The sequence below is a fragment of the Aedes aegypti genome, chromosome 2 (genome assembly GCF_002204515.2).
Source record: "Aedes aegypti strain LVP_AGWG chromosome 2, AaegL5.0 Primary Assembly, whole genome shotgun sequence".
Lineage (NCBI taxonomy): Eukaryota > Metazoa > Arthropoda > Insecta > Diptera > Culicidae > Aedes > Aedes aegypti.
In genome coordinates, this window is record NC_035108.1 from 286,157,486 (window position 1) to 286,180,113 (window position 22,628).

The 22,628-nt window shown below is 38.3% G+C and overlaps 1 protein-coding gene across 14 annotated transcripts in view; it reads right to left on the reverse strand.

Annotated features, from left to right (window-relative positions):
- Positions 1-3,490: 3,490 nt before the first annotated feature.
- The window catches only part of LOC5566252 (tyrosine-protein phosphatase Lar), a 607,417-nt gene continuing 588,279 nt past the window's right edge, over positions 3,491-22,628 (reverse strand). For all 14 annotated transcript variants that reach the window (XM_021845273.1, XM_021845268.1, XM_021845272.1 and 11 more), the window contains 4 exons: positions 19,389-22,594; positions 19,196-19,328; positions 18,715-19,131; positions 3,491-5,596 (listed from right to left, as the gene is read on the reverse strand). In XM_021845273.1, the coding sequence (XP_021700965.1) occupies positions 5,528-5,596; positions 18,715-19,131; positions 19,196-19,328; positions 19,389-22,594 (3,825 nt within the window). In that variant the 3' untranslated portion in view covers positions 3,491-5,527. The remainder of the gene's footprint in view (positions 5,597-18,714; positions 19,132-19,195; positions 19,329-19,388; positions 22,595-22,628) is intronic.

Sequence of the window (22,628 nt, forward strand, 5' to 3'; positions counted from 1 at the left end):
AATACTGGTTCCGTTTATTATAGCATCAACCCCAAACGATAACAAAACGTATACTTTGAAGAATTCCTTCAAATTACCAAAACCTTACTTCCCGTGATATCTTCCCCTAGAAATATAGAAGTATCTGCAATTATTCTATCTGGGCATCCAACTTATCCTATTCAAATCAATCAAATCCAATAAATCTGCCACAACGAATTAGTCAGGGCAACATTCGCCTGTTGAAGAATGCATGAATCTTGAACAAGAGCCAGATATAAATCCCAAATATATGTCTAAGGTAACGAACCAGAAGGTGGCCTTGATCACTTGAAAACTACATCACATCAGCAAATAATTTTCCTTTTTTCAACTCCTTAGATTCCGCTTACTATGATCGATATCAATACATGTGTATTCAATTTTAAATGACATACATACCGTTATTTCGATTGTTCTAGCAAATATCCCTTTTTTCGCTTTCTTTACCATATAAAATTCGGTTTATGGTGAATGTATGTGTAAGCGTTGATTTTTTTATGAATACCTTGTATGAAGCACTATCAGAACTTTCAATTTTGCACATTTTTGCTGAAGGCATCAAAGAGCTATCTCGAATATTTTTCAAGTTATAGACAGTTTTCGGTTAAAAACATATTATTTTCAAATTTTTTCAATCTTTTCAAACAAAAAACGTCCTCACAGTTTTTTCACCATAAACAGAGAAAGAAATGATCTTTCTAATGCCGACAAAAGATTGAAAATCCGTTTGCGCCTTTCGGAGATATCGGCATTTGAAAACAACCATTTTTTTCGAAGAAAATTTCTGATAACTCTGTAACCATAAGAGATAGAACAGTAGTTTCCTCGGCAAAAAGTTGCGCAATTAAAAGTTCTAAAAGTGCTTCGAACAAAGTTTTTGCGAGAAATTATCTTATAAAAAGTTATCAAGAAAAAACTGATTTTTCAGTACCACCCTAACTTTTTTGTTAAAAAAAATCATAACTCGCGAACCATAAGAGATAGAAATTTGGGTTCTTCGGCAAAGTTGCTCCAAATCGGTTGTTCTAAAACATTGTAAAACATTGTGTAGTCCTAAATGCGTCAGCAAAAAAGTTTATGTGCTGATCTCGTAAACCATGTGGGCCACCCTAATTTCACATCTCTGAAAAAAATGTCTGAAAAATATGGAGAAACTTTGCCGAAGACACCATATATCTAAAATTGACGGTTAAGGCGCAATCATTTTTGTCTTCCTAGATATGGCTTTGGGACCAATGTGGAATGGAATGATCTAACTTAATACCGTGTGTGGATGAGAATACCTTTATTTAGTTGCCTAAATGCGCTGTAATATGAAACACGCCGATGCTTCCCGGAAAACAAAACCATCAAATTGATCGTTCTAACAATAACGGTCGGTATAGAAAACGTAAGCTTAGTGTAATGTTTAAAATCATTCTTTCTGTTTTAAAAACTGTATGGCCTCGGTAGAGTTTCGTTTGATTCGATTCGTAGCTGAGCTAGTTAACAGTAGTATAATATGAGGAATTTTAAAACCTATAATATGCTGCTCGTACAATAAAACCCAAAAGAGGGAACGTTGGCCACAGTCTAGGCGGAGAACGAGAAAAAATATTGCGCGTTCGATTCCGATAAGCATATTTGAAATTTATTTTAACTTAAATAATAAATGTAGTTGCCAGAGATATAGTTTATGATGATCAGCACTCTAAGTCACGCACAATAGAAAATCTAATCATATGCATACGTATCTAAAACTCAAATCCCAACCAATATAGGCGTTATTCACCTGCATACTTAAAGTTAAACGCCGCATTTGCTACTGTCTTCTCTACTTTGTTGTTGTTTTTTGTATAGATTTTGTAATTTACATTCTTCGTCTATTCTGATCTACTAATTTTCTAAATAAGAACTTACCAACTAAGAATAACATTGACACATACGGGATGATATTGGTGACGCTGTAATTCAGGTTAAGGCTGAAGTAAAATATCATTCGTTGCGGGAATTCTATGATGAATGAATCTGTGCCAATATTTCTTTTGATACAATAATAAAGCAATCATATCGAATTTTGTATAAATTGCATGACCACTATTGCTGATTGCGAGCTTTTGACCTTCGGCTAGCTGACGTGGTTAGAGGTGTTAAGATAGCTACCGTATCAAATATGTAATTGAAATAGAATCAGCGATGTGCCACTCGGCCGCTTTTTGTTTTTAATTTATATTCAAGAAAAGTAGTGTATTTTGTCATATATTTTGTTACTGATTGAAAGTTCTATGGTTGAACAACAATTTTAAAAATACGTTTTTTCAATTGGGTTGTTTAATGATGAAAAAATACGGTTTAGGTACTCTAGATTGATCGAAAGACCACATTTTTTTAAGTATAGCACCGTTTTATTACACTTTTTTATGTTTTCAACATTTATTATATCTTGCAAGTATTGAGTCATCTTAAACAAGAATTTGATCTAGTTTTCCTAAAAAATAAAGATTTTAAAAAAGATATCGAGTTATGGGGAGAAATTTACCTCTATATAAGTCGATATTTCTTCAACTCGATATCTCTAGATAGAGCGCACGATGTATGGAAATTAGAAGGGACCGATAAATCCATCGATTTAAAAAGTATATCAATTTGCGGAGAGTCAACTGTATTTTGTTTTCCGTGTCCCTTTTGAAATGTCAGATGAACAACCTCGGTGTTTGCACTCTTTAAAAAATTAAATCCCAGTGGAAATTTGTCAGCGAAGTAAACGTCAAACATGATCATAAGTGTCAAGGTTCAAATTTGGACCTATTTTAAAATTGATTGAAAGTTCAAAAATGATAAAGCCGTTATTTGAGCGGGAATTTTTTCGAAAGTAGTAGCAAGGATACGCTCTGTCGTGTTATTTAATAAGATTAGGATTTTATCTCAAATTTTAAGACCCTATTACAAAATTTCGACATGAAACCCTGGAATCTTAACGGAATCCTAAAAATGTTACTGGATCTCCAAAAGCATGCCACTGATTTTCTAAAGATTGGGACCGAAAATCGAGGTTTCCTATCAGAATTCTAGGAAATAGTACCATGAGAACTGATTTTCAATTTTAGGAATCCCAAAGATACACTACCGGGTCTCAAGAATTCTACGAATGTACCGACAATACCACTAAAATATGAACCTAGAATCCCATACCTATCATCGGGATTCAGCATTGTGTTAAGAAATCTTGGGAGCCTATTTTTTCGAGATAATCATACTAAATCCTATTGGAATGTTAAGATCCCTAAGAATTATATGAGTGCCATGTGTTTGATGTAATCTAAAGATCCCCATAGGGGATCCAGATTTCCAACCCATATGTAACCAACCCATTAGTATTCATATGAAATTGTAGTTGTGACTCTAATAGCACGAGACGTGGTGTTGGTAGGGTTGATAGCAATGTGCTTGAAGTTATTGAATAATTCATTTATCTTGATTCACTTGTGACAATGAAGTTGTAGAATTAAAAGATTCATGAGATCCCTAAACGTACTTGTTTTCCACCTCGTAACACGTCATTCTAACCTGACGCCCTGATGATACAGCTCGTTATCGCAATGCACAGCAAATAATTCTGTTAATGGATGTAACTCATCTTGCCTGTCATCACTTCTGAACAAAATGGAAACGTCTATTACGGATGATATGCTGACACTTAAACTTGTACTGAATGCCTACTCTAAACGGAGAAGTTTGTCGCCGGCATGACTCACATTAATCGATTGCTATAAACATGATCGCTCTAGAGACGATTGCGTGGCACAACTAAACATGGACGTGCTGAGTCGACAACTACGGTTTGCTCGTGTGCGACCTTACTTAAACTATGGGCATTTCCGATTCCGAGTATTTCTTTTTGTAATCCGCGTGCAATCTGCGCACACATTTGAGTCTCTATAGTATTATTATCACGTCAAAAGTTGCAAACCTATATAATTGAGTGCCTAACGCAATGGTTGTCCAAAATATCCAGTACATATCAAACACAATTATTCAAGCGGTTCATAAACTTAAGTCCAGTTTCTCTATTCCCTTCATCCCGCTTGCGCGGATATGATGATTGTGATGCGCGTGCTTAATGCTTCAGAAAATTATTGATGCGCCAGTTAGGTTTCCTTTTTGTCATTTCCTGTATAAACTTAAATCTAGCTGTTTACAAGTCTATAGCGTGATATATATGCGTTTTCGTCTGCTTTCTACATTTCTTAACACAGCTGTATATTTGCGCCTATGTTCACCAAGCTGATTTCTCACTGGGTTAATAATCTTTGTGTATTCACATCATTCAAAAACAGATCAACTCTTCTAATATATCGCTTTCTTTCTTAAGTATGTTTTACTGCTTTTACTCTCTTCCGATGCCAACCAGTCGCGAGCGACTTGTATGTCGCACATCGACCGTTTATAAACTTTTTTTACAGTAGTAGCGTTAGTTTCTTTTACAATATCAGTCTGACGAATATTAACTCCCATTTGCTTCAACAGATATCTCTTATATTGTTTGTTTACTCAATCGTTCACTCTGTTTTATAAAAAATATACTTTATAATATAGGCGACACTCCTGCTGATGTGCATTCATTCTCGTAATTATGTTTCTTCATAGCATCTTTCTTGCAATCCTTCAGCAAATGAAATAAAGCGTTTGTTTGTGTCCTTCCTACTGTACTGTTCACCTGTTTCTTTTTTGCTTTATACAAACACGAGTTTATTGTGTGTCTTTAGATTGGTTTGCTTCTATCGGTTCACACTGTAATGTTGCTATTCTGTAATTTGAATGGTTGTCACTGTCCAATTACTTGCTAATAAGTAGTAACTTTTTTATCCTGAAAAATGCTTACAATGTTCCATATCTGGTTGAAATTTATCTAAAAACCTGATTCTATATTTTTGATATTCAATTAATTCGTTTATTTTTTCTCTATTAGATTTCGTTCTAGCTAGTGAAATGTAGGTTTAGTTCTTTTGGATCGTCAATCGACAAATTTCGCATTAAATGATTTAAAATCCTTTTTATTGAGGAAGAAGGGTTCCATCGAAAAGTGTTTGTTCAGAAAAAAATGTGTGAACTAGGAATGAAATGATTTAGCCTGTTTGATGTTGGCTATCAGCTCTAGGGTATGGATGATGTGAGTACGGAAATAATTTCTTTTTGTATTTACTGTAATACAAAACAAGTCTACTAGAGAGCTATTATTAATCGTAGCCACCAATTCTTTCCGGTATGAATGGTTGGTGATTGAGCGAGTGATTCTTGGCTAAATATGATAACACACTAATTGAACCACTCCGCAACAATCGATGAAGATAAATGCAGTTCAGAATGACGGTTATCATGATTCCGCTACTGGAATGATGTTCTCACTTATTCTGGTACATGTCTCTGCTCTACTGGCGATTGTTCCATTTTCTTCAATATTTTAACAATTGAAGTAAGTGCTATCATTTTTACGCTATCGTTTGTTAGTCATTGGTTCTGATTCCGTTTAGTTGGCATAGTGGTCGAATGAGCCCAGGTATTCAAGAGCAGCACGGTAACAAAATTGGTATTGATCCTGAAAGAAAGAATGAGAAGAAACGTTTATTCGTGTATTCACATGAAAAGCTTCTATTTTAAAAAGATCTAGAGAGTTGAGCTGACAAAAATGTGAGACCAAATGGGTATTGACCAGTACATGATTGCCACTATATTTTGGAAATAGTTTGACGAATCAAAAATAAAAAGTCTGGCAAAATGTGGTAGACACCATTGTACAGGAATGATAGTAGATCTAAATTTCATCCTGGTGGTGCCTTTTTGAAGCTCGCCAGAGATTTAAAATATTACCCCAGACAAACATATCATAGCATAGCATGGACTGACTGCTGCTCCGTGATTGATCGAAACTGGTAAGAATTGCACTCAGATTCAAACTAATAAGGGATGGGACTTTCCGCTTACTCTCGAAGTGCACTTTTTAACAACTCTCAACAATGATCAATAACGGCGCCGGACAAGTCCTTTCAGTTAGTTTGGATAGAAAAAGAATTTTAGTGTAATGATTGTTGCTTTTAGAGTCCGAGAATATTTATGCGTCTCCAAAATCACTACGGAATGGATATTAATTAGTAAGGCAGGAAAAACATTTGGGAGTCACCTTTGGTCGGTGATGCGATGATTAGAATAGAACACATAATTCGGTAAAATAAACCATGGATTCTGAACTGTGTAATATGCTTTTACGGATTTCTATATGAGACACAAATGTTTTCAGTTGAACTGTCAAAAATTCACCGAACATGTTGTAAATGCGGAAAAATACAAAATTCTGAAAAAAGATAGAAAAATGTTCTACTTTCACCAAGAACCTGTGAAATCATTTGTCTGGCTTGAGTCAAAATTGTTGTATTCCAAGTGAAGAAAGCTAATTAAAGTGACAAACAAAGTGTCTTTTCTAATTGAAAATAGATTACACTTCTAAAGAAAGTGAATGTGATTGATATGTTTGTGAGGGTTTGGAGTTTCTCTGTCTGAATAAAAATTAGGAGTGTAAAAATGCAATCTAAAAGTTTCAATTTGCAACACCGTGAAATTCTTTTATTTCAAACATCGTGCCGAGGTGTCTAGCCTCGGTTGCGTTATTTATTTTGTATAGTTAGAGTGATGTAGGCGCTGCTCGGTGGTGATTGGGATAATATCATATACGAAAAATCATAAAAGAATCATTTTCCCTTCTCAAACAATTTCTGTAAGTAGGTATACACCGAATCAATCGGTGAAATACAAATTAAATAACAAAAAATAACCGAAAAATCGAATTTAGTATTTTTCCATTTAATTCCATTAGAATTTGTATCCTTTGACAGATACGCGTATTTCGACCTCAACTGTAAGGCCTTCTTCAGTATCGTGTACTAGACTCGACTTGTCAATTGTAGATTGTACATTGAATATGATACATTTTCTGGACGGAATGGGTAATCACTCTTTCAAAATAGCAGCTAAACATTAAGAAAACGCTTTAATGCATTGTACGATAAACACTGGGACAGAGCCTGCTTCTCAGCTTAGTGTTCTTATGAGCACTTCCACAGTTATTAACTGAGAGCTTTCTTTGTTAAAGTTGCCATTTTCGCATTCGTATATCGTGTGGCAGGTACGATGATACTCTATGCCCAGGGAAGTGAAGGAAATTTCCATTTCGAAAAGATCCTGGACCGACTGGGAATCGAACACAGACACCTTCAGCATGGCTTTGCTTTGTAGCCGCGGACTCTAACCACTAGGCTAAGGAAGACCCCTATATATTACTTATAGAAAACTAGAGTGTCCATCCCGGGACATCCCGGGACAAAAAATCCCGGGATTTGACAAATTTCGGGATTTCCCGTTTCCCGGGATTTTATTTCTGACATCCCGGGAATCCCGGGATTCCAGAAATGTACGTATAATTTGATGAAAACCACTTGATTTCAATAAAAGATTATGACATTTTTTCTCACTATCAACCTTATTTGATAAAGTAGAAAAGCATAATTAAAAAGAGAATAAACGAGTAATTATTTTCATGAAAATATCAATCCACCAAGTAAGAAACACATATTCTTATTTGTCTAGTTGCAATGTCTTAATGCTTTTCTTTTCAACATTAGCCGTTTTATAAGCATATGGTAAGATAACAAATTTGAAAGTACACCTAAACTGCCGCAAGTATTATCTGTAAGGAGTAGGTAGTGAGAAAATTGACTGAGAAGATTTCAATATCTTTTTCCATACAAATATTCAAAAAAATCCAGGAAATTGGAACATGTTTCGATCTCAATGAAACTGTCATAGTTTGCTTTGCACTCCGTTAGCTTTCCAAGAAAAATATAAAGATGACCAAATAACAATTCATTTTTGTGTCACGCGATGCGAAAGTCTGCAGTGGGACTGAATGCGTTTACTTTTCATTATGGTACAATTCGACTTGGTGTTTTTTCCTAATTTTACTAAACATAAAGTGATTTCTAGTTAGTGCAGCTGGAAGATCATTAGAAGAACTGATATCAACTAAATTTTGACTAAAATGCGAATGGGACTGACTTGCGATTCATGGCAGTAAACTTCAGTCAATAATTTTCAATAATTTACTTTTAGCATCTACAATACCTTCAATAATCTTTAATTGTTTCTTATGTTCTAAAGTTTTTATGATGTTTCACATGTTTGAAGCAAATTGCTTTAAAATTAAGACCTAAGTTTTTATCATACTTCAATTCATAAGTATTATAGAGTACATATTTGAAAAAATCCATAGCAAACCCGTAATTAGTCAAGCCAAGTTTTGATGTTTGTTAGGTTACTTCATCAGAATAAGAAAGTCTTATCTGAAATGTAATTTGCTAATTAACATATTATTTTGAAAAGTTACATTATCTGTTTATTTCATTGAAAACAAAAACTGTATTGTTAAATTTGTACTTACATTTCAACCGAAATGCTAGTTTTATTGAAAACTTGATAAATCCCGGGATCCCGGGATTTCCCGGGACAAGCATAGATTTTTGTCCCGAATCCCGGGACGAGCAAAATGGCCGGGAAATGGACACTCTATAGAAAACTATATATTACTATATATAAAAATCTTTAGAATTAAAAAAATCGAAAATGTGATGAATTAGGGTCCAAGCGGTTACATCAGGGTTTTTATCAAGGGCTTTCTTATAGTGATGTCCAGTTATTTTAGAATACAATCTGAAAATTCCCCAGAAATTCTAGATTCTTATAGAGATTCCTCATGGAATTCTTATAAAAACTACCTCAAGTATTTATTTTGTAATTCTTGAACTTGTTATGTCAGAATAATCGCCGCTTTCACAATTTTGTTAATGATTTCATCACCTTTTGTCGATGAAATTAACTTAAAACTGTAGCATTTACCGAACGTTGCTATCTACTAATTGATTCGGTCATCATCAGCGGTTCGTGCACAAATTTTACGCTCTCATCTATCTGTTTACTTCTGTTTTGTGCTGTTTTAATTTTACTAAAGATATTACTCCAAGAAATTGAATAATAATTCCTTGAAAGAAGTATTTGTAGGGATCCAGGAAATTTCTAGAAAGCAGAAATTGAAGAATTTTTGAAGCAGTTCTCCAGAGCATTGCAGAAAACTCGACAAATTTAAGAAAGACATCATACCACTCAAGCGGCAAAAATCGGCCTGGAGGTGAATGCGTCAAAAACAAAGTACATGCTGTGTTACGATAGACGGGGATACTTTTAAGGTGGTAGATTAGTTCGTCTACCTTGGACCCTTGTTAACGGCTGATAACAACGTAAGTCATGAAATACGGAGGCAGTCGCGCCTACTATGGGCTCCACACAAAAAAAAATGTGCGGTAAAAACTACCATTTTAGGGGGTTTTGACTTAAGCGTTCGCACCGGCAATTTTCAGCAGACCAGAAATGCACTTGATTTTACCATGTCTGTTGTCGAAATCAGATTGTTGTAAATTATTTCTGTCAAATGTGCCAGTAATGTTGTAGAATGTACCGTAAACATAGTAAATTGGTCTGAAATTCCATGGTAGTTTCAAGAATGGGCGTAGTCAGCTACAATAGTAATTTTTACCAAAGATTTTTTTCTCGTGCAGAAGAAGTTGCGGTCGAGAAAGATTCACCCCGCACCAAATGTACCATTTACAAAACGCTAATAAGACCGGTGGTCCTCTATGGACATGAAGCATGAACCATGCTGGAAGAGGACCTGCAAGCACTTGTGTTCGAACGAAGGGTACACTCAAAAAAATCGACACGTCGTTGCTACGTGGAAAATCACGTAGACCGTTTGAAATTCATTTTGCCTCGACTTCACCTGGCCAAGGTGATGTTTACCATGCTATTATTAAACACCAAAAGGTGACTCGGTAATGTTTACCGTGGTTAACCAATCAGAGTTACGTGAAATTCACATTGGCTCTTGAATTCATTTTGACAACCGCATTTCGCATTCATTCAATGTTGTGTTCAAGCGCGAAGAAGACGTCCACTGTTTTTTTTTTTTTTTTCTAAGAGCTTGAGGAGCTGCCGGACTTGACAACAATTTTAAAAACAATTTCAAGGTAAAAATAGTTTGGATTTGCAAGGTTTACATATTAATTAGTGTTTTATATCTGATGTTATTCCATACAGCGGCAAAGTTAACTGGAACATGGATACTTTTGAAGGCGAATCCAACATAACCCCAGAGATGAAGAGCATTAATAAATGACAATTGCCGATAAACAAATTCAAGCAGTGTTCTGATTTAACTACGACTTTAAGTTGCTTGATCTATATACCGTCAGTGCACAAGTACCCGTGAGCGAACTACTTGAGCAGTGATTGCATAGAATAAATGTCTAAAAATCTCGCCAATTTAATCTTATTATTACCAAATTGAAAGATGAGAAACAGTACCAGGGCAGTTGATATCAAAATATTTTAATAACTTCCATTGAAAAATCATCTCGGGCCTACTGAACCGCTTTGTTGAAAGTACGGGAGAATCCACGTAGCTCTTACGTGTATCGTTGGTGGAACGAACTAAACTCAATAGTTCATGCGTTCATTCTGTGGTACCTACGATTTACGTAAGTGCTACGTGAAAAGTGCGATGGAAAAAAACCACGTATGTTTTCACGTAGCAATGACGTGTGGATTATTTTGAGTGTACTTAAGACGATCTTTGGAGGAGTTCAGGAGAACGGTGTGTGGCGGCGGAGAATGAACCACGAGCTCGCTAGGATCTACGGCAAACCCAGTATCCAGAAGGTGGCGAAAGCCGGAAGGGTGCGCTGGACAGGACATGTTGCAATACTACCGGACAACAATCCTGCAAAGGGATGGTACACAAATTATGTCACGCTAAATTTCAACTTTTTCGACCCCCCCTTTGTCACACTTTTTGTATGAGTAATCCGAAAATTTTGTAAGGCTTGTCACGCTTGGCTCGAACACCGCTCCCCCCTTGGAGTGTGACGTAATTTGTGCATGAACCCAAAGATGATGTTCGCGTCGAATCCGGTTGGCACAAGAAGGCGGGAAGCACAGCGAGCGAGGTGGCTTGATTAGGTGCAACAAGATCTAGAGAACGTGGGCCAAAATCGAAGTTGGAGGGACACAGCCATGGACCGAGTAAATTGGCGTAACATCGTTAACGAGTTTTTATCAAATTAATTGATGTAACACCAACTAAATAAATAATAATCATACCACCTAGTATTAAAGCAATAATGAATTCCTGGATAAATCTTTTAAGAATCTCCAGATGATTTTTTCGGAGAAAAAAACCAAGGCATAAATCATATCGGAAGTCTAAAATGGTAATTAAAACAAATAAGCTGTAACGAATCACCTTGAAGCATTCGGAGGAGAAAAAAAATAATACAGTTTGGGGAAAACAAATGTCTGTGATTCTTGAAAAAATCTTTTTGAGTATTCCTGAAGAAATTCTTTAACAATTTTTAGAAAAAAACATAGGTGAGTAGTGTAATTATTAGAGAAATATTTGCATTAGTTTATAGAGGAATAATGTAAGATTTGCTGAAGTAATTTCTGAAATAGTATCTTCTGGTATAATATAAATATGTGTTGGAAAAAACTACTCGAGTTCTTAGTAGGTATATTCAGGTAGCGAAAGATGTCTACATTTTCGTACGTTCCTGAAATTTGTGAAATCATTTCTGAGGTATCCAAATTCCGCGGTTGAAGATTTAAACTGAGTATCATTAGTAGATGGCTCGGGATTTTCTGAGTATCTATTCAGGATAAAATTCATACGAATCTTCAAGCTTTAGATTAAAATTATCAAGATCTCAGTTATCATACTAGTTTCCAAAAACGCTTTAAAAATATCTAACAGGTATTTTTCAGTAAAGAAAGACTTTTGGTCAGTTTATTCAGTATTATGCAAAAGTAGTCAGATATATCTCTTCTTGTATATATCGTTATTATTACGGCTCAAACAAAGACGAGATAAAGACCTCCATGTTCCTTGTAGTTAGAGTTACTGTGCACGTGCTGTGCCCTTAGATGCAGGAGCCTCATTAATTGCAAGTGCACGGACCCGCTGTACATTGTGAGACCTATTTTTGGTGCGCCTCATTTTTCTTGAGATGTGTCTCAATGTGGTCTCATGCGCTCCGTCACATGCGCTGTTAAATATTCGGCGCAATACAGTCGCCTCTCCACATCTGTATATCGAAGGGACCTCTCCGTTACCAAGAAAATAAAAAAAAAAACAGACGTCGTTTTGCGTTCATGATTTGTTTTGAATTCCAAAAATTTGGTCTAGTAACCTTTGATAATGGCCATATCGACATGGAGAAAAAAATGGAAACAAAAAATCAACAGAAACACATCGAGAGAGAAAATGTATGCAGAATGAAAGGACCGAAGAAATCATCGACATAAGGTGCGATATCGATATATGGAACATCGAGATGTTCCACACGGGAAAAAATTCTGTGGTAAAAATTACTATTGTAGCTGACTACGCCCATTCTTGAAACTACCATGGAATTTCAGACCAATTTACTATGTTTACGGTACATCCCACCACATTACTGGTACATTTGACAGAAATAATTTACAACAATCTGATTTCGACAACAGACATGGTAAAATCAAGCGCATTTCTGGTCTGCTGAAAATTGCCGGTGCGAGCGCTTAAGTTAACCCCCAAAAATGGTAGTTTTTACCGCACAATTTTTTTGCGTGCAGATATCGTCGATTGTAATTGAACTGGTGACAAAATATTTCAATGAGGATCGAAATTATAACTCTCGGATCGCGAGTCTTCGACCTAGACACCTGCATAATGCAGCGAAAATAGTTTTTTTTAAGACACCAACACGTTAATGTTTCCAGTGCGCTATTTGCCCTTTGAAGGAAGCACCACACTAGACAACGGACTAGCATGCAACGCCCAGTGGCACAGTCGGAAAACATTCCTCTCGAAAAGTTTTTCGGCCTGAGGCGGGAATCGAACCGAATTAGCACGATGCGGCTTAATGCCTTGGTGACACTAATCGCACGGCTACGAAGCCCACAAAGTAGTTGTAGAGGCTCTTCATTACTAAAGCCCTCAGTACACTCTTTGCCAAGTGTGCAAATTTTTCCACACGCATAAACTAACACTTCAATATCCACTTGACACTTCAGATGTTTTGTCATTGTTGAGACCGATGTTTGCATGTTGGTTTATGCGTGCGGAAAAATTTGCACACTTGACAAACAGTGTACTGAGGACTTAAGCAGTTGTTTCACAACTTGGCTACCGATGGCGAGCCGTAGCGCCGAGCAACACATGGAACGAGTCTCCCCGGGTGCACATCACCTAGCGCGCGCTTTTAGAATTTTCGTGAGCCTCCGGCTAGCGCAGCACACTAGGATTCCGATGAGCTGAGAGACGGTTTGGTTGGAGGCTCGTCAGTACCGTTTTGATTCATATTACGGACACTTAAGGCCTCAGTGAAGTATAACCCAGCTTGGACCATACAAAATAAATCATTCTGTATGATTTGTTGGCGTTATCGAGCGTCGGAAGCCCTTAACTTTCGGATGGTGGGTATAGAATACGCGTCCGCAAATTGAATAATTTTAAATAAATCAAAACGTGTGGCCTTTTCATGATTCTTATTCCGGACGCTCCCTCACTTTTGCCTCATATTCCGGACGCTTTGATTCGAATTACGGACAGCTCATGATAATCATTAATGGAACAGTCAAATCATCAATTGAAATCGTTCAACCACTTAAGAGACGTCTAAGGTAGTTGGGCATTATAAATTTGCAACGATATTTATGGAAAAAACCTAATAAAACGAGCCTTGAAAATGAGAACTTTTGGATGGCGAAAATTGAAACATTTCGTGTGAAATGTTTCCCATACAAACGAGAGTGTCCGGAATTTGAAGCTGTCCGTAATATGAATCAAAACGGTACGTTTCTGTGCTCCTGAGAAATAAGTAACTCTACTTGTAGTTGGTTAAAATTTTATGACACTTTGAGTAATAGATCAAAATCTAGAATGCCGTGAAAAGTGTACTGCAATATGTCAAACTTGGGTACCCTTTGTAGTACCAAGGGACCAAATATTGTTACTAGAAGTGTTACCTGAATATACTGAGCCCGCCTACTATGTCTTTATTTCGTCTTTGGTTCAAATTAACCAATTCATTAATTTGGTTTTTTTCTGGGAAACAACTGGATGGTTAGGGAAAGTCAGGGAATTTCATTTTCAAAATTCGGTCGACACCCTGACGGAAAAACAGAACTAAAACTTAGATCAAAGTGCTAAACCATGTTGCGGTTGCACGTAAGTGTCGGTGGCAGATTGATCGATAACAATGTGGTCGATGGACAACAATGAAACTGTATAACACAATCCAAGTTAATGTTTATGTAGTTTATTCATTCTTTTCAAAGATTTGCAAACCTTTATATAGTATCACTTATTATATAAAGAAAATTGGGCAAAACCTCATTCAAAAGATCTCGACAAACCGAGACGAAGTCTGAAGTCCAAATTGATTGTATATCCCGGGATAAAAATGTTATGTTCCAATGTAAAGCTTAAGTTTTGGAATTATTTTCCTCATACAGTATTTCTTAAATATTTTTACAAAGTCAATATAGCTCACAAATTTCATTGGTCTTATAAAACTTGTAACTTTAAAATCATACAACACATTAACCAACAAGTTAGATATTTTTAGAAATAAAAAATGTTAGAACCTTCTGTTCGTCTATGTTTGTGAAAGTGTATGCGAATTAGAAAATGCATACAAAATAATGCGTAGGTGTCATATATTATGCTTTGCTATTCTGACATCACTCTGCATATTTCAACAGATTCAACTCATAAATTTAACACAATTAAACTGGTTTTCGGCATTTTCTATGCCTAAGTAATGTCCCAATACCACATAAACCTAAGCTCCATTAAATGGAGTCGTATTCAAACTCAGTAGCAATTGTACCTTGAGTCACCACCAGCAGCACCACTCTAATTATTTATACAACAAGCGTGCTTTTCCAGAGCAATGTGTATTTAAACAGTGATGAGTCGATCTTGAGTAGATTCTTTCAATAACTAAATAAAATATTTTGCCAGAAATCGGTGTCAAACTTTACATATATTAAACTGAATAATTGGTTATGATATATGGTTGGTTAAGACTGGGCTGGTATTATCATTGACAGCCTAATCTTTACAGTACAGAAAATCGTCCAAAAACTATTAGTCCCTATGCACCATCTGTTCATTTATTTTCAAGTAGCATACGACATATCGATCTGTAGAAGGAGATGGAAGAGCTTTCTCTGGAATGTCAAGAGACCGAATAGAGCGACGGTGGACGGTGTGCCGAATTGCGTGAAGCTTTCGGACGAACACTGCCATTCGTTCGAATTCCGCCGACACGGCTCGAGGTGGACCTGCAATCGACTCACCCCTTTAAAACTAAATAGCAATCTATGTTATCCATAAGTAGGTATGTTTGGTAGATCCTCATCGTCTATTAAGGAATGAACATTGTGCGAGAATAACAAATCTCGAATTTATTTATTTTATATAAGTTATAAGGGAAATCGGGGCAGTTTGGTCACCTTAAGGAAAAGTCGATAAAAGTGCTGAAAATATTATGGAATATTTGGATTTTTCAATGATCTCCAACAATTTTTAGATGAATACACTAGATTTTCATGATTTCCGTTGTCTTATGAAATTCACGAATATATGAATTGTTTTTAAAAACTTGTCATTTTTCGAGTCGAATTTTTTACCGATGGGTTGATATGAGTACCTTATTTTGGTTGTGAAATTAAATCATATATTCTAAAAATTCAATTTTGTTCTCACAACACTTGAAAATTATTACTATTTTAAACACTACGTGGAAAAAGATTAAATTTTAAAGAACATTCTGACAGTCAAATATCATTATTCTAAAGAGGAAGGATACTATGTACTGCCATGAATCGCAAATCAGTCCAATCTGCATTTTCGTCAAAATTGATTTGATATCAGGTTTCAATATAGGTATCTTTCTTTGTTCTTTAAGCTACACTAACGAGACAATCCGTTTTGTTCGGTAAAAATAGGAAAACACACCAAGTCAGATTGTCCCACAATTATAAGTAACCGCAAGTCAGTCCCACTACAGCTTTCTGCACCGTGTAACGCAACAATGAACCATGTGTTGGTCTTCTTTATATTTTTCTCGAAAGTATATCGATATTGGGGCCTTCCTTAGCCGAGTGGTTAGAGTCCGCGGCTACAAAGCAAACCCATGCTGAAGGTGTCTGGGTTCGATTCCCGGTCAGTCCAGGATCTTTTCGTAATGGAAATATCCTTGACTTCCTTGGGCATAGAGTATCATCGTACCAGCCACATGATATACGACAATGGTAACTTTGGCGAAGAAAGCTCTCAGTTAATAACGGTGGAAGTGCTCATAACAATACTAAGCTGAGAAACAGGCTCTGTCCCAGTGAGGACGTAATGCCAAGAAGAAGAAGAAGATATCGATATAAGAAGCAACATGTGAAAGTTTTATTAAGATACAAGGTGACGACTTCGGAAACAAAGTAAATCCGTTGGTCCCGAGATATTTTATAGAATTTATTTTTGTGAATTTTAACTCATCTGCCTAAGTCCAAGAGATCTTGCAAAGAGGTCCTGAGATGAACTACCCCAAAGCTAAAAATCGATACTGGTTACTTGTAACAATGTTTAAGTCGAGAAAGATTTGAGATTATTTACGCGATCAGAATTAATTTTAAGATTTTTACAAAAATTACTAGGTACAACTGAAGCGTAGGGTATTGAAAAATCCCGAGAATTGTATTACGTAATCAAGAATCAACCCTAAGGGGATTCCTGGGAGGAAAGGGTCTGAGACCAAACGTAATGCCAAGCGTGTGCTAGAATTTTTAAAGGCCGCTCAACATCTTCCAATCTGCTAGAATTTGTATCTTTTATTCTCAACGCAATGGACAATGGCAAGCACGTAGAAGCCCTCTACACTGACTTCAGTAAGGCATTTGACCGAATCGACATACCATTATTAATCTTCAAATTGCAGAAAATAGGAATGGAGCCAGGACTCTTGAGTTGGATCCAGTCATATCTATCACATAGGAAACAAATTGTGCGCTTTCAAAATAAATTATCAGCACCCATTTCTGTAACCTCTGGAGTACCTCAAGGTTCTCATTTAGGCCCACTTCTTTTTATTTTGTATGTAAACGACATTTCCTTTTTACTTAGAAAAATAAAATTTCTTATATATGCAGACGACATGAAGCTCTTCATGGAAGTAAGTAATTCTAGCGAAGCAGAAGAATTCCAGAATGACATTAACTTATTCTTCACTTGGTGCCATAAAAGTTTACTTCAGCTCAATATCAAAAAATGTAATTCAATAGCATTTAGTCGAAAATATGTAACACCACCAATTGAAGTATTTTTAGGAAATCAAGTAGTACAGAAGTGTAAAATTGTAAGGGATTTGGGCGTAATCCTAGACTCTAAACTCACTTTTGTAGAACATTATAATTCCATAATAAACAAAGCAAACAGCATGCTTGGCTTCATTAAGAGGTTCAGCAACAACTTTCAAGACCCATATACTATTAAACTATTGTATACTACATATGTAAGACCAATTCTGGAATACTGTCACCTAGTATGGAACCCGTATCATGTCGTACACGAAGAACGCATAGAATCAGTACAGAAGCAATTCCTTTTATACGCCCTTCGGAAATTGAATTGGACTGTGCTGCCACTTCCGTCGTATGAAGCACGCTGCATGCTCATCAACTTGGAAACACTTAAGCAACGCCGGGAATTCGCAATGATTCTCTTTATAAACAACATTATTTCGAACCGTGTAGACTCCGCTGCACTTCTTTCTCAACTAAACTTCTACACACCCTCTCGGCATTTAAGAACAAGAAAATTATTTTCAGAAAAATCATGCAGAACGCATTATGCTCAAAACGGACCAATAAACCGTATGATGCGTCAGTATAATGTACATTGCGAATTCATTGGCATTACTATGTCCAAAGAGCAGCTTAAAACACAACTAAAGAACAATAGAAGTAATCCATAGCATGTAAGAAAGTATTGTAATTATTGTATGTAGTCTACCTATGCTTGACGAAATAAATAAATAAATAAATAAATAAGGGCGTAAGTCGCATGATCGATTTCTCTTAATCGATCCTCTCTTCTGTGAATAAAGTTGACAAGATGCGGGTTTGTTAGCATTTTTTCAGTTCAGCACGCTAGGCAGCTATACAATTTTGCGTCCAGAGGTGAAAAAATGCTGACAATGCTGCAGCTTGTCACCTTTATTCACAGAAGAGAGGATCGACGAAGAGAAATCGATCATGCGACTTACGCCCTTATTCAAGCACACGCTTGCCTGTTCTCTTTACACATACATGCAGATAATGGCGCTGGGTTCATTGGGTCGACGAAAAGCGTCAACCCTACAATCCTTGAGTTATTTTCTCAAGCGTAAGAAAGCACATGGGCAACAACTTTGACCAACTGTCTAAATATTCTCGCTTCACTCATAGTAATTCCCATAAAAACATGATGTTTAGCTAAATCAATTTTTTGAATCACCCAAATGTATTAAATGTACTCACCTCCGTTTGCACCATAGCTGGCCGCTGCGATCGCAGTATCCGCACCGTCTGGAACACGTCCAGCACCCCTTCGTACTGCATTCGCTCTAGCACTATACTGAGCGAGATGAACACGCCGGTCCGTCCGACGCCGGCACTGCAGTGCACCGTGATGGGACCATCCTGGCCGAATTGCTCCTTCGTTTTGTGCACTTGACCGATAAAGTCGATGAAGCCTTCGCCCGATTTTGGCACTCCTTGCTCGGGCCAGTCGATGAACTGGAACTGGCGAACCGTGCGCGACGATCCATCCCGTGCATCGGTCACTTTGAACTCGCGCAGTTTGTACTGGGGCATGTTGTACTCAGCAATGGGATCAACCACGTAGCATTGATACCGGACCGAACGTTCGTGGGGCCAGTATTGGAAACATTTTTCCTGTTGATGGATGTAGAAAATTGAGCATGAATACATATTAAATTTTGAGCAAATCAATACTTACCCTTCCCATTTCTTTGAGCTTTGTTAACATCACGACAATCGTAGAATTGTGCTCCCACAACATTCGCCAGAAGTCTTCCGCGGTTTCCTGAAGCGGTCCCTGTGCAGCAATGTACGCGTTCCGGTATCGATAGCTGTAAAAATGTGTTGTTAGTAACATCTCTTATAACCGCGAGTGATAAAACAAAACTTACCCATCGACAAAACTGGCATTGATGTAGTCGCTACCTTCAACTCCACGTATTGGTGTCAAACAGACCCGAGATGCTTCATATGGCAGTATGTGAACCAGTCGGTTCTTGTGCTTGTTGCAGGGCAAGTTCGCCGTCACGAAGCGAGACGAGTCGGCCTTAACGTTTGATAACTTTTTGAACTCCATTTCCATTCCGGTGATGTTCTCTCCTGGCTCGGTTTGCATAAGTTTTTGTATGTGATTGTGGAGACTTCTAGCGGGAACCTCTGTGCTACCGCAGATGACCGCTTCCAATAGCGCATCGTGGATGAAGATATATTGATCCTCGGTTTGCACCATATAGTTACGCTGCGCTCGCAAACAGGTCACGTGGCCGTAAATGTCGATCATCTTTTCATGACGCATGCGTTCCAGCATTGAGTCAATCACAATGTAGCACCCAGTTCTTCCAACACCCGCCGAACAGTGTACGATGATAGGTCCCGAATCCGGTGGTGTGAGTACCTTGGTGCGTTTCAAGAACTGCAAGAATGGAGCCGGATGATCCGGTACGCCATGATCTGGCCATGCAGTGAATTGGAGTTGCTTGATCTCTCGTCGCTCATTGCTTCCACTACGGCAAATTTGGAACGTCCTTATGCTGTAAGTAGCTAATTCCTGAGTTTCCGTGATTGTCACCGTCATGACGCCATAAACTTCGGTGCCACGTGCCGGCCAATACATGTCACATTTAATGCGGGACCGTTCCTCCAATCGAGTCATCATGACTATGGTAGATGATTTCAACTCCCAACACATTCGCCAGAAGTCGCCAAACGTTTCTTGTAGGGGTCCTTGCGTGGCAACGTAGGCATTGTGCTTTCTGTAGCCATCGCAGTAGTTGGCATTGATGTAATCCGATCCGGGCACGCCCTCGATCGGTTGCAGGATCACTCTGCTATGGTCATACGATGTTACATTTGCGTATCGGTTTTTGGGTTTGTTGACTTCCATGTTTGAGTGATCCCAGGTGAACTGTTGTCCCGGTTCGATGCTTTCGTATTCTTGTGAAAATTTGAGATTATCGTTTGCCTTCAAGCGCTCTACGTGGTTGGCTAGTTCCGAGATCGGTATAGGCGGATGGCTGATCATTCCAGGAGTTTGGAAGTTGAGACGTCGCATGTCGACCGGATCGGTAGGAGCTGGACCCGCTCCCAAATCGGCAGCCATGAGTGGGCGAGTTACTGCAGCTTGGTCGGGTGTTTTATACGGCTGCCGGCGTCTCTTAACAAAGTAAATGATTACTAAAAGGAAGGACAGAACGAGTGCAGCGATAATAGGTCCAACGACCCAAATCATTCCAGGTTCTTCACTTTTACCCCGGATGAGAATTTCCGGATCTTGCGGCACGTTGGGATTCGGTCGATGTGGCGGTTCTCCTGTTGGAGCTTCCTTCATGTCTAGAGCAAGGAACTCGGAGAAAGGACTCGATGTGTACAGATGCTTCTGAGGAGTGTCTACAACGGCTCGGACAAAGATTCGGTATCTTTTTCCGCGTTCAAGCTTTTTGTTGGTAAAATTGTGATTGGTTTCGCCAGATCCAAGGTGGAATGTGTATGGGATGTTCCTTTGCAGGAACATAGCTGCTATGTACGGTGCATTGAGTCGTTCGGATCGAGTCTTGCTCGGGAGTAAATCTTCTGTAAGGAATTGATCCGGATGTTTGTGAAGGTTGGATTTGTCTTCTGGAACAACGATCAAGTAGTAATGCGATATTGGTCCGTATTCTTCCGAAGCTTGTGGCAGAATGACCTGAATTTCTTCACCATTTACAACGCCATAAAAGTCCGGTTGGACCATCGGTTGTGGGGCTGCCATTTGAGTTGTGACTGTGATTTTTGTAGGTGGTTTATAGGAATAATCGGTTGGAATTGCGCTGACATTGACAAAATATGTCGTAAAAGGCGACAGGTCTGAGATGGTATGTTGAACGCTATGACTTTTCAGAACAATTTCGCGTTTCGGTAGGACTTGCTTTTGAGGTATACCTTGAGAGTCGACAAACTCTTTAACGGCATCGAAGGAAATTTTGTAGTTCGTGGGGTTCAACCGGATTGGTGGAGCCCAGTTAAGGGTCATGGAGTGTGTGCTTACGTCGTGGGCTCTGAGGTTTAGCGGAACATCTTCAGGCTTAACTTTCACAGTTACTTTCTCACTGAGTCTTCCAGGCCCGGTTTTGTACAATGCAGCGATTGCTATGGCATACTGTGCGAATTTCTCTAGATTCAGGAGATCTGCCGATTCGGTAACTCCGACAACTTTCGTTTGCCATTCGTCAAGGTCTTCGACGGCAGTCATGGTGTAGAATATCTTGTATCCCACAAGTTTACCGCGAGACGGCACAGGCTCCCACCAAACTTCGACAGTTTGCTCAGAAGTGGCCACAGCTTGCACTGATAGAGGAGCACGACCCATATCCCGTTCCGTGGAAATGATTTTCTTCTCGCTGTATGGACCAGCCCCTTGCTTGGTGTATGCTCTAATTCTAACAATATATTCAGTACTTTCTTCGAGATTTGTGAACACAGCTTTTCGCATCGTTGTATTTCTATCCGTACCTAATCCGTGGTCAATCTTCTTGTGGAACTGAACATCATACCGAGTTATCTGCCCGTTTCTATGCTCTCTTGTTGGGGGTTCCCAAGTAATACAGACCACATCGGGGGTCTGGAATCTTACAACGATATCTGTAGGCGGGCCGGTTGGTGTTCCTTCCGGCGTTTGATAATACTTGATCGTCTCTTGTCCGATACCAATGTGATTCATACCGGCTACTCTGAATTCGTACTCTACACCTCGCTCCAGATCGTTGATTCGTTTTGTTAAAGTATTTTCATTCAGGATTGGCTCTTCCTGTAAAGGATGCTCTCGAACGCCCCATTTAACACGGAAACCACGCAATTCACCATACGTTTGCTTTGGCCGTTCCCATTCCAGTTCAATGGACACCGTTGGATCACGCTCTAAAACCTTCAGGTTAACAGTGGGCCTGACAGGAACGCCACCTGGCGTTTTAACCGTAATTGGAGTACTTCTATCTCCATCGCCTTTCCGAGTCAAGGCAGCCACCTGGACGGAATATTTAGTATCCGGCTGCAGGGCAGTGACGTTATACTCCATCGCATCCACCACGTCGAATTTCATCGGCTCATTCAGCAGTCCTCGGCCCTGAAGCGATTGATGAACGATTGTGTGATACGAG